At 37.3% G+C, this 12,309-nt stretch overlaps 1 protein-coding gene across 2 annotated transcripts in view; it reads right to left on the bottom strand.

Moving 5' to 3' along the window:
- CEP120 (centrosomal protein 120) overlaps window positions 1-12,309 on the bottom strand; it is a 72,455-nt gene that overhangs the window by 42,514 nt on the left and 17,632 nt on the right. The window contains exons 6-11 of one of the 2 annotated variants that reach the window (XM_026652407.2): window positions 9,130-9,327; window positions 7,103-7,330; window positions 6,626-6,842; window positions 4,313-4,426; window positions 2,617-2,794; window positions 1,017-1,166 (exon numbers count right to left, since the gene is read on the bottom strand). In XM_026652407.2, the coding sequence (XP_026508192.2) occupies window positions 1,017-1,166; window positions 2,617-2,794; window positions 4,313-4,426; window positions 6,626-6,842; window positions 7,103-7,330; window positions 9,130-9,327 (1,085 nt within the window). The remainder of the gene's footprint in view (window positions 1-1,016; window positions 1,167-2,616; window positions 2,795-4,312; window positions 4,427-6,625; window positions 6,843-7,102; window positions 7,331-9,129; window positions 9,328-12,309) is intronic. The other variant, XM_026652408.2, reaches the window with a different exon arrangement.

The following is a 12,309-nucleotide window of genomic DNA, read 5'->3' as shown; positions in this document are numbered from 1 at the left end:
GCGGCGCGGGCGCCGCTTCTCCCCCTCCCTCCCAGGCTTGAGAGTGAGCCCCCGCGGGCCGCACAGTGAGCCCCGGCGGGCCGCACGTTGTGCAGGTCTGGGCTGGATGATCTTATAGGCCTTTTCCATTTCTGAAAATACCAATCTACAAAACCTCTCTCCTCTACCCTTCTTTCCAAAATACCACTTTGGTTTAGGCTTTTGGGTGGGAGTACGTGTGAAAGATATTCTCCACCCTACTCACATGCCTACAAAAAGGGAGCAATATAGTGGGGAAACATTCCACTACAATTTCATTTTTCTAATCCTTACAGCAACTATGTTTCACAGGTTATGGCTGGTTTGATTGCCAGACTTCAAGTCAGCTAGAGTAGGTTACACACCTAGGCCTGGTCTACACTGGGCGGGGGGGGATCGATCTAAGTTACGCAACTTCAGCTACGTGAATAACGTAGCTGAAGTCGATGTACTTCGATCGACTTACCGTGGTGTCTTCACCACGTTGAGTCGACTCCGCCTATGACTCTCGCGGTGGAGGAGTACAGGAATCAACGGGAGAGCACTTGGGGAGTTGATTTATCGTGTCTAGACTAGGTGCAATAAATTGACCCCTGCTGGATCGATCGCTGCCCGCCATAGACATACCCCTAGAAAACTGACTATGATTCTGCGTAAGCAGAACTGTTTTTTTCAGGCTACATCAACTAGCCCTTACTTTGATAAGAATTTACCCAAACAGATCCTCCAATTTTTATCACCACATTTCCTGTTTAAGTAAACGGTCAAAAATATGAGTAAGGTTTGAACAATCTGACCTTTACGTGCTAGACTATACAGTCTCAAAGGGCAAGAAAAATATCTTAAGTATTCTTGGTTACTAACTGCTGGATTTCTCTTTTACACAACTTAAATTATTCTAAGACACTAAATTACAAAGCTTGGGATTTACAAATATTTTCTATATTAAAAACAGTTAAATAATGCTTCATGTAATAAGATAAAAATACAAGTGCTACCTGAAGAAGGTGTCTTGAAGCTGATGAGGCATAGTTGCAAAATCAAATGCACAATAGGACTGGGGTAGAAAAACTTCCATGTTTTTTCTCACTTCTACAGGAGGGTTTGTCATAATAGGTGCCGCACTACCAAAAAATGGATATGAGTACCTAACGAGAAAAAAGAAAATGCAAATTTAACTCAAGTCATATTCTTGTAGGCAAGAAAGTCAAGGAAAATCATCATCAGTTGATGACACTAGTAGCTTAGGACCAAATTCTACTTTTGGAATATGCATGTGCAATGTCAGTTGTACAAGCATATCCAACATCAGAATTTGGCCCTTGATGTTCAACAGCTCCCATTTACGTTAACAGTGCAGAATCAGAGCCAAAGTTCATTATCATCTGAACACAAACGCCCTTGATAGCTATTGCTAATCTTTAGGACTATGAAAGTTATATTTAACATTTTAGCCTTCTATAGCACACATCTAGTTTCTGTAAGGGTGTGGGGGAAAGGAATATTCATATCAGATTTAGATTGCAGAGATCAACAAGTATTTAAATTGAATATTACCTACAAACAATTACATTTAAATCCTGAAAACAATAAGCACTTAAACAAAAAACCCCACAAACCAACAAGAACACTTCTCCATTCCAAATCTGTATTTGAAAAAGCTGCTTAAGCGCCTGCTGCTGCTAAAAGTCCAACTTTCTCTGGTTGTGTATGTAAATATTGCTGTTTAAAAAGTTAGTTTAGACCTTCTCTGAAAATGTAACAGAAGATGCATATCAACTTGTTAGTTAGAATATTTGTCTGCTTTTTAGGTCTTTGAAGAAAAATCATCTCTGGCATCAGCACAATTATTTTGGAATATACTAAATAGGAAAAAAAATATTCTGTGTACTAAAACAAAATGCTCACACGTGATGCATGACGACAATTTGACTCTGAGCTCTGTTGTACTGGAGTGCATTTTCTCTACTTCTTCCATTTAGCAACGAGGTGGGAAGGTGTGTTCCCTTACAATCCAGAAGATCCCACTCAAGCTTAAAAATGAATTGTGCCTAAGAAACAAACAATCTTCTTGTCTTCTCTTAGGGCTGAATGACAGTCTGTATCACACGGTCTGAAATTTTCAAGTGATAGGCACAATAGGAAAATCCAATATAAATAAGCACAGATGCTCCCCAACTTACGCAAGCGTTCCATTCCGGAACACGTTGTGTAACTTGAATTTTGCGTAAATCGGAAACGTATACCCGACCATTACGTCAAAAAACACCACACACTCCTATTTCTAGCTTACGGAACTTTTTCCGTAAGTGCGGATTTGCATAACCTGGGGGGCGTCTGTACTATGTTTTATACACTACTAGAACTCTCAACTTTCATTTGTGATGAGCAAACCTAACATTTCAAAGTGTTTTGCCCACCACTGAAAGGCAGCTACTTGAGAAGGCATCAGGTTGCCTGCGCTACCAATATTCCAAACCGTGTGTAGTTTTCCTTTCTTTCTTTTTTTTTTTTTTTTATTAAATGGGGGCGGGAGGGGGACAAAAAAACAAAACAAAACAAAACCCAATACCCTTTTTTACAGTAAGGTCATCATACCTTAAAATGCAATTGACTGGAAACCCAACCTCGAGATTGTGAATACTCCGTAAATCTATTGAAAAGCAAAAATGATGTGATGCTGCTGGAACTGCAATTTTTTGCCCTGAAGTAGACTCAGAAGCACTGGACGCAGCTCCAGGGTGGGACTGGGAAACAGGTGCTACAGCATTCAAGGCTGAAAATATAAATACAAGGTGTTTTGCATATAGTTTTATCCTCCATTTTGTCCAAAATAATATTATTATTTATATATGACACGACATGCCTGGCACTTTAAATGGAAATAGACAGGTTGCCACTCTGAAACACAGTACAATCTGTGTTACATTAGACATGAGAAATGGCATTTCAATTTTTAAGTTACCACTTTTCAAGTAGAGGAAACCATTTGGAAAGATAAAATCCCATATGATCATAGCTTTACAGTATGTATGAGAAGGAATATCGAAGGGGAGGCTACTTTACCATCCACTTTAAAATGGGCACTCATTACTTATATAGCACTGGTAAGTATATTCAATCTGACAAAATAGGTAAACAGAGGGTCTTTCGGCACTAATTTTAGAACCTGACACTGAGATTTTAGGGAGCATCAAAACTTGTAAAAAACACCCATTAAGAGTTTAGTTAGTATGTGCAATAAAATAACACGTTAGTCACATGCAAATTACCAAGGAAAATGGTTGGACACAGATTCTACAAGCTTTCCTTGAAGGGATGAAGTATCAGATAAATAGTCTGGATAGATCCTTTGCTTGGAAAGAAGCAAACTCCCAGGCTTGGGAGTGTGGAATGAAAGTGCTTAGATTAAGTAATAATGCCTCTCTTATTTAGAACTTTTCATCCTCAGATCTCAAAGCACTTCAAAGAAGTTTTATCTCCATTTTACAGGTGGGGATATTGAGGCACAGAAAGATTGTGTGTCTTGCCCAAGATGAATCAGCTGGCCAGCTAGGCCTCCTAAGTTCCAGTCCAGTGCCCTACCATCTACACCCTACCTTCCCAAATGCTCCTCCAGGGAGCTGACAGCAGGTCAAGTTGTGGGTTTGATGAATGAGGCTACCAAGGCATAGCTTCTTCACATCTCAAAAGATAGGTTGAGGAGTGAATAAACCTATTTTATGATCTAAGATAGGGACAGGATTATCTTTTATAAGTGAAACTAATTTTAATTAGTTACTACAGCATATCCTTAAACACTGGTTCTTCTGCTTTTGGTCTTTCAAACCTGGTGCAATTTTCTGTCATATTTTTGAAGATGGTCTCACACTAATAAAAAGAGGTAAAATAAATAAAAACTCATCTATCTTCTGCTGGCTGGTGTTTTGTAGCATTAACAGTAGCAATATAAGAAAGGTACAGGAGAAAGCTAAATATGATGGCTTTCAAAGTATGCTATTCAATATATAGAGGGATCCACGGAAAACTGTTTGAGGGCAGTTAAAAATGTAGTATTTTACCCTTTACTGAAAAGATTCATTAATTGCATTATGTAGCCAAAATGACTGGACAGGAATCAGAGTTCATCACAAGCATTACAAATCTGTAGCAACTTACAATTTTAAAAAATGAATCTAAGCAATACGGTTGACAAATTTTCAGGGGTATATGGAAACAAATACTTCTATTTTCTGTTTTTAAACAGAGTTGCATTGATTAGAGTTTTCTATGACTGAACATTAGTGAGCATTACATGAATTTTGCAGCTCTGACTGTAAAGGCGACTTTGCTCTGCTCTGAGATTTGAAAACTGCTAGCTCTTCAGACTCTTGGTTGTTAACTTCTTTGCAAGATTCAACCACCAGCTCTGAAAGATAATTGTGAAATGACTTAGGAATAACTACTTCCACACTTGCAAAAATGTCTTTTGTTTTTTTTAAATAATAAACACCAGCAGCAAATACAACTCTGCATTTCCCCCATAATCTATAGATTAACTCCTGTGCTCGTGATTTTTATCCCTGTCATGTTTCAGATTAAGGGCCCAATCTAGCTGACTTTTCTTAGAGAAACACTATTAATGATTAAAGGGCTATTGCCTGAATAAACGGAGCAGGATTGAGACCCAGAGTTTACCCCGTATAGTATGGTATAGGACCATTCCCAGAAAGCCGAGTAACAAGAAGTCCATTTAGCAAATAAACTGAGTTCTTGTTGATTCCACTGTTTTGGGATGTTTAGCCAATCATATTGCTTGACTAATATGCCTCTTTGAGAACTCTTGAATAATGTTCAACAGACAGTGTCACTGTTTCTTCAGGGCCTTGTTCTTCGATTTTTATTTTATTAAATACAAATATCCCCCTTCGACCACCCCTCCCAAAAAACCCACCCACACCTTTGTTGGGTCTCCTTTGTCTATGTTTTTATGCTATCACTGAATGTTTGGGCAATATCAAAAATGCTTTATGGTTGTGGTACTTGGTATTGTCCAGGTAATCTACAGATAAATTAATGTGCATTTATAGTCATAGATGTGTTCTCAGACCTACAATTTGGAAAGTGGCCTACAATTTGGAAAGTATTTACTCACTGAGCTGGTCAAGAAAGGTCATGAACATTTTGTTTCCATTTCTGTCCAAGTTTCAAATTCCAAAAAAATTCCAGCCAGCTTTAGTATATGTATAAAAGTGAACTGTTCATATTGTTTTTTACAATAAGGTCTTATTATTTTGCACCAGGCACTGGGGAAAAGTGACGTGAGTTAATGAGTGAGAAAACAAAAATCAAGAACAGTACCTATTAAAAATGTACTTTTTTTTTTTTCATTTATTTTGTCAGAAGTAGTTTAGGTTATTTTATTTAGTAAAATAACTCATTGCATTCTGGTTGATTCCCTGATAAAAACTATGTAAAACCAGGAGTTAAGGATGATTACACATCAGTAACTTAAGAGTAAAACAAATTGCAGAGATGTTGAATTACCTCAAAAACAAGCATTACAAACCCAGGTAATTCAGAGTTAAGATTAACTGAAAAGAAATCTAGATATATTCAAATATATAAATGCATAATTAAAGCACCCAATCCACCTTCACTCTACCCTGCAGTGACTGGATGCAAGAACCACAGTTATGATTAGTGTACAATACTGATTGTAGTTACTGATTACAAGAAAACTGATTTTTAAAATACAATAGGTTTTTTTCCTTCTTCCCACTCCCTCCACACACAGTAGAAAATGGGAAAATTCAACTGAACCTTAGCCAAGGAACCAAAACTGGGGCTTCCATAATGGTCAATATTTAGCAAAATTAATTAAATCTAATTCCTCTTCTATTAAATCTCTGATGAGAAATGGGAAAGATTTGGGTTTTGAGAAAAACATATTTATGGATTAGCAAATAGAAAATTAGTGACGTTCTATTGTACATTTAAATATTTAATGTTAATCTGTAAATAGTTTTCCTTTTCTCTTAAGAATGAATCACTCCTAGGTTTCATGAAGTTGATGCCCTACAATCATTAAAATTGGCACAAAATTCTTACAAAAAATAGATTCGCATAGACCATTGTTGAGGAGCTGTTTCCCAGTTCCTTAAAGAAGTTTAACTTCAGGGTTAAATATCCTATGCTCTTCCTCTCCTTCCCCATTTAATGTATTTTTTCATGTCAGACCTTTTCACCTACAAATTAAAGAAAGTATCTAAAGATTTTTATCAAAAATCTCTAACCCACCAATTCCCAAATTCAGAGAGAGGTCTTTAGATATTTGTGGCACTGCTGGTCAAACTGCTGTCCATAGATCAGTGGTGGTCTACAGTGCAATGGTTACATGGGGCTGGCTCTTCTACTTATTTTCAGCTGCCAACACACATTAAAAAGGCAGCTAGAATACATTAACTACTCTAATATTTTTTCCACATAAGCGATTCTTATTTGCCACAAGGATATGATCACAAATGGGAGAGGATGAGTCCAGGAGGTAATCTGTGGGTTGTGCTATGAAAACATTTAAGAATAGTTGGTTTATAATTATGGATATTGATAGGCATAAATCACCAACCTTTTTTGTTTAGTTTTGTGCCCCTGTCATATTGAAGACTTTCTACTTCGCTCTCTGTCGCTTCATCTTTTGTGGGAGGAGAATGGCCATTCTGAAGTGGGGCAGAAGGAGCACTCTGAGATCTTTGCTGTGGGCTCTTTGTTTTATCCCGTGTGGGAGACAAAACTCTTTTCTGCGAGTGTTCTGGCTCAGTCTGACGGTCTAAGTGGATCAATGACTGAACAAAATACAATTTTCTTATTAATCATAGTTTGCACTGAAAAACTCTTTACTATATTTACAGAATTTGAGATTACTCTTATGGCATGGATAAACAGAGATGGAGCTGTAAAAATAGAGTAACAAATATACTGTAGCTTGTTCTTTCAGGCTTTTCTTTTCATGATTTAGAGTGTAAAATCTGATTCAACAAAATCAAACTTATTTTTTATCTTTTAGAACAGCAGCTGAACCACAATCTAAATGAGTGGATTGTACCTGGGTATTTATGCCTTCCTTTTGTAGGGTTACTGATACCCCAACAGTAGGACCCATATCTAAGGCCAATGGTGGCAATTTTTGCTTGGCTCTATTTGGTGGAACAAGGTTGAATGCCCCTTCAACTGACACAGGGTGCTGATCAATCTCCACATTTCCTTTCTTCAGCAATCCAGTTAGTGGTATTTCAGTGCTTCCAAGAGACTGGTCCCCACAGCAAAGATGGATCTATTGTAAAAAGAAGTGCTCAGAAAATAACTTTGAGATATGTATTTACATCTCCCACTGTCAATGTCTGAAACTGAACCTCTTTCTAAAAAGAAATGAAAGCAAGATTAAGAGTGAGATCCAGCCCCTCTCTAGTCTCTTTACACTGAATAAAGGGGCTGGAGTGGTGTAAATAGACCCTAAAATCTCTGTATCAATCTGGGTAAGGATTCTCTCAGAGCAGGCACTGTAGTTGATAGCCAAGATACACAATTATCTACACCACAGTGAGGTAGGCTATGTGTACGCTAGCAAGTGAAAGAAAACTTTTGTCATTCAGAGGTGTTAAAAAACTAAAACAACACCTCCCCCCCCCCCCCCCCAAAGACAAAAGGTTTGCCCGTGACAAGTGCCAGTGTGAACAGCGCTTTGTCAGCAGGAGTGCGCTCCTGCTGACAACACTAACAGTGCTCGTTGGAGGTGGAAGTTTTTTGTCGGCAGGAGAGCCAAACAAACAGCGGCTACAGTGCGCGCCTTTTAGAGGCATGGCGGTAGCAGCACAGCTGTGTCGCTAAAAGCTGCGTAGTGTAGACATAGACATATACGAAGGGAAAAAGGTAAGTTATGTATCTGTATGCATCCACATACTTCAAGTATCATCCTAACAATAAAGACTTTATGAACTACTAGGGGAAGTCTAGAGCTCTTTAATTCCTGGCTTAGGGTTATTATTCTGTGCTCAAATACATGCACCCAATTCTTGTTGATTTCAAGAAGAATTTGCTGCTTTGCACACCTGGAGTAAAGTTTGGTCCTAAGGAGTGCATATAAGCATATCTATTCTCGCAACATGGGTTCCTTTTTAATGTATATACCCCCCCACCCCCTCAAAAAAAGTTTATCTGGAGAAAAGAATAGCTATTCTTTCTTGTCTTTGTTAAACCCTATCAATAAATCTGATCCTCCTTAACAATAAATATGCCTTTGTAGCAAATGATGAAGGCTTTGAATGGTGCAAAGCACTCTGACATCAATTCAGCAAAGCATGTAAGTATGTGCTTAACTTTAAGTAGATGAATAGTTCCATTCATATGAATGGAGTGACACCAATATAGACCAGATGAGGATCCAGCCCACTATGCTTATTTCAAAAAAGTTTGTTACAATAAGAATTAGTTCTTTTACGTGATAAAGAAAAAAAAAATATGCCAGACATACAAGTATTTTGTATCAAGGCAGGACGTCATCAGGGTTAAATTCTAATATGCCAGCTCAGCACAGTCCTATCTACAGAAATAAAAATTTAAAGAATCTTTGTAAATAAATGCTATTCAATTGTGAAATGCAACAATCCGAAAAAATAATTTTAGGTACATAGTAATATTATTTAAATAAATTACAATGGTTTAAAATATAAATTTTTAAAACAAAACTGTATAGTTCAGTAGAGAAAAGGTACAACAGGAAAAAAAACCCTATAAAATCAGCTCTACGCTTCACATTTAAAGAACAGACTAATAAAAAAGGACAAAATGTGTTATGTTTGCCATATGACTTGTTCATCAACTGTCTCACTTAGGGCCCACTCCTACTCCCATTTGGGAATTTTTCTATTGACTTTAACGGGAGCAGAATCAAGCTCTAAGAGGGCTTTATAAATATTACACAATAAGCTCAAAGATGACAAGACAAAAGATTAGCCATCTATATAATATTATTGATTTTGAAGTCTACTTCATTAAAGTTCTAGACTGGCAAGTTTAGATCCAAATAGAATTTTACTTAATGTAGGTTACCATAGGTGAGAAGAAACTATTTACCTGTATTTTTGGCTGTGCAGAAAAATAAACTTGAAGGACTTCAACGGTACTGCGTATTCGAACTGATGCTCTCTCTGGCTCAAAGTTTGGATTGATTAGATCAGTGAAGGGTTCATTTGTTACATCATTTCCCAGTAACGAATAGTAAAAGAAAAACTCAGGCTGTCGTTCTGGAAGTTTCATTGTACTAGGAATTAACTAAGTGTGGGGAAGAAAAATCAATTTATTTTTACAAACCAATAATTACAGCTGCCTTCAAGCATCTGCTTAGAGTTATAAATACTGTAGCAAAAACGGTCTCAAACTCCAGAAGACCAGACTAACCTAAATCCCAGATTGCAAGAATGTTTTAAAATATCTGTATACATGGAGAGTCAGTCTTTCCATATTAATGGCCAGACTGCCACTTTTCCTCATGCTGAGTGATACTTTACTTCAGATGCAATCCAAAAGACTTCAATGGGACTACTTGTGGGGTAGCTTTAATTTGTATTAGGGCTGTTGATTAATCACAGTTAACTCACGCGATTAGCTCAAAAAAATTAATCATGATTAAACATATTTGTAATCCCACTGTTAAACAATAGAATACCAATTGAAATTTATTAAATATTTTTGGATCTTTTTCTACATTTTCAAATACATTGATTTCAATACAGAATACAAAGTGTACAGTGCTCACTTTATATTATTATTACAAATATTTGCATTGTAAAGACAATTAACAAAAGAAACAGTATTTTTCAATTCACCTCATACAAGTACTGTAATGCAGTCTCTTTATCGTGAAAGTGTAACTTACAAATGTAAATTTTTTTTGTTACATAACTGCACTCAAAAATAAAACAATGCAAAACTACAAGTACACAATCCTACTTCTCGTTCAGCCAATCACTAAGACAAACAAGTTTGTTTACATTTACAGGAGATAATGCTGCCTTCTTCTTATTTACAGTGTCACCAGAAAGTGAGAACAGGAGTTCGCATGGGACTTTTGTAGTCGACATTGCAAGGCATTTACGTGCCAGATGCGCTAAAGATTCATATGCTCCTTCATGCTTCGGCCAGCATTCCAGAGGTCATGTTTCCATGCTGATGACGCTCGTTAAAAAAAATGCCTTAATTTAATTTGTGACTGAACTCCTTGGGGGAGAATTGTGTATCTCCGGCTCTATTTTACCCACATTCTGCCATATATTTCATGTTATACAGGACTGTCTCATCTTATGCTGGGGTTACGTTCCGCAGTCAGTGCGTAAAGTGAAAACCGCGTATAGTCAAAATTACATTGAGTGTAATGGCAGGCGGAATCGCCCGTACTACAGGTACAGTATTTAAATTATTATTTTTCTCTTTTTTTGTTTTTGCCGACCGCGTAAAGCTGAATTTGCGCATGTTAAATGCGCGTAAGATGCGACAGACCTGTAGTAGTCTTGGATGATGATTCAGCACACGTTCATTTTAAGAACACATTCACAGCAGATTTGACAAAATGTAAAGGAAGTACTAATGTGAAAGATAACTACAGCACTCGACACAAGGTTTAAGAATCTGAAGTGCCTTCCAATATTTGAGAGGGATGAGGTGTGGAGCATGCTTTCATAAGTCTTAAAAGAGCAACACTCTGATGCGGAAACTACAGAACCCAAACCACCAAAAAAAGAAAAATCAGCCTTCTGCTGGTGGCATCTGACTCAGATGATGAAAATGAAAATGCGTTGGTCTGCACTGCTTTGGATTGTTATCGAGAAGAACTGGTCATGAGTATGGATGCGTCTCTTCTGTAATGGTAGTTGAAGCGTGAAGGGACATATGAATCTTTAGCACATATGACACGTAAATATCTTGCAATGCTGGCTACAATAGTGCCGTGCGAACACCTGTTCTCACTTTCTGGTGACATTGTAAATAATAAGGCGGCAGCATTATCTCCTGTAAATGTAAACAAACTTGGACTGAGTGGATTTGTAGGCTCTAAAGTTCTACATTGTTTTAGTTTTGAATGCAGGTTTTGGTTGTTGTTTTTTTACATAATTCTACATTTGTAAGTTCAACTTTTATGATAAAGAGATTGCACTACAGTACTTGTATTAGGTGAATTGAAAAACGCAATTTTTTTTTTACAGTGCAACTATTTGTAATCAAAATTAAATATAAAGTGAACATTGTACACTTTGTATTCTGTGTTATACTGATTTCAATTATATTTGAAAATGTAGACAACATCCAAAAATATTTAAATAAATGGCATTCTATTATTGTTTAACAGCACAATTAATCGCTTGACAGCCCTAATTTGTATTACACATTAGTGCCTAGAGGATCCAACTGAAATCAAGGCCCCAACAAAATAGGAACTGTACAAACACCTAGTAAGAGTGTCTAGATTCTCAGCACTTTGGAAACAATCAAACAAACAAGGGAGGTCAGAGAGACAGATGTGTAATGACTTGCCCAAAGTCACAGAAGTCAATGGTAGAGATGGAAATAGAACCCAGGTTTCCTGATTCCCATTTCAGTGCCCCAGCAACTAGATCATACTGTAGTACTAGGATTTTATAGTTGTATTTTGTATAATTTAGAATGAAGGATAAAGAATAATAATGTAGAATGTATTAAAATGTATTGATGTGTGATATGATTTGATATGATTCTATAACCTGGGGAAAGATGACTAGAAAGGAAAAAAGAAATTATGAATCCTCCTCCTTTGTTTTTCTTGGGGGAGGGATAGCTTAGTGGTTTGAGCATTGGCCCGCTAAACCCAGGGTTGTGAGTTCAATCCTTGAGGGGGCCACTTCGGGATCTGGGGCAAAAATCTGTCTGGGGATTGGTCCTGCTTTGAGCAGGGGGTTGGACTAGATGACCTCCTGAGGTCCCTTCCAACCCTGAGATTCTATGATTCTATGACCATATTCTGCCAGCCACCCTTCCTGAAAGCAGAAAGAAATGGCCTCGTGTGCCATTGGTAAAGATGCATCTACCAGAATCTTGAGTCTGAAGCTGATTTCAAGGCAGTAATAGACCTTTAGTGTCACCGCTTTGTTGTAGGTTTAAAATTTGTATTTTGAAATAAGTAAAAAGCATGCAATGATTGTTTTCTCCTGCATTGCAATTTGATGTTCCTGTTCAAATGTTCTCTGTAAATCAATCCTGTTTTGTGTGTGAACGAGGAACGTG

This window comes from Terrapene carolina, unplaced genomic scaffold (assembly GCF_002925995.2).
Source record: "Terrapene carolina triunguis isolate 2854851 unplaced genomic scaffold, T_m_triunguis-2.0 Scaffold113, whole genome shotgun sequence".
NCBI classification, from domain to species: domain Eukaryota; kingdom Metazoa; phylum Chordata; order Testudines; family Emydidae; genus Terrapene; species Terrapene triunguis.
Note: the sequence above shows the minus strand (reverse complement) of the source record. Positions and strands in the feature narration are given on the sequence as shown.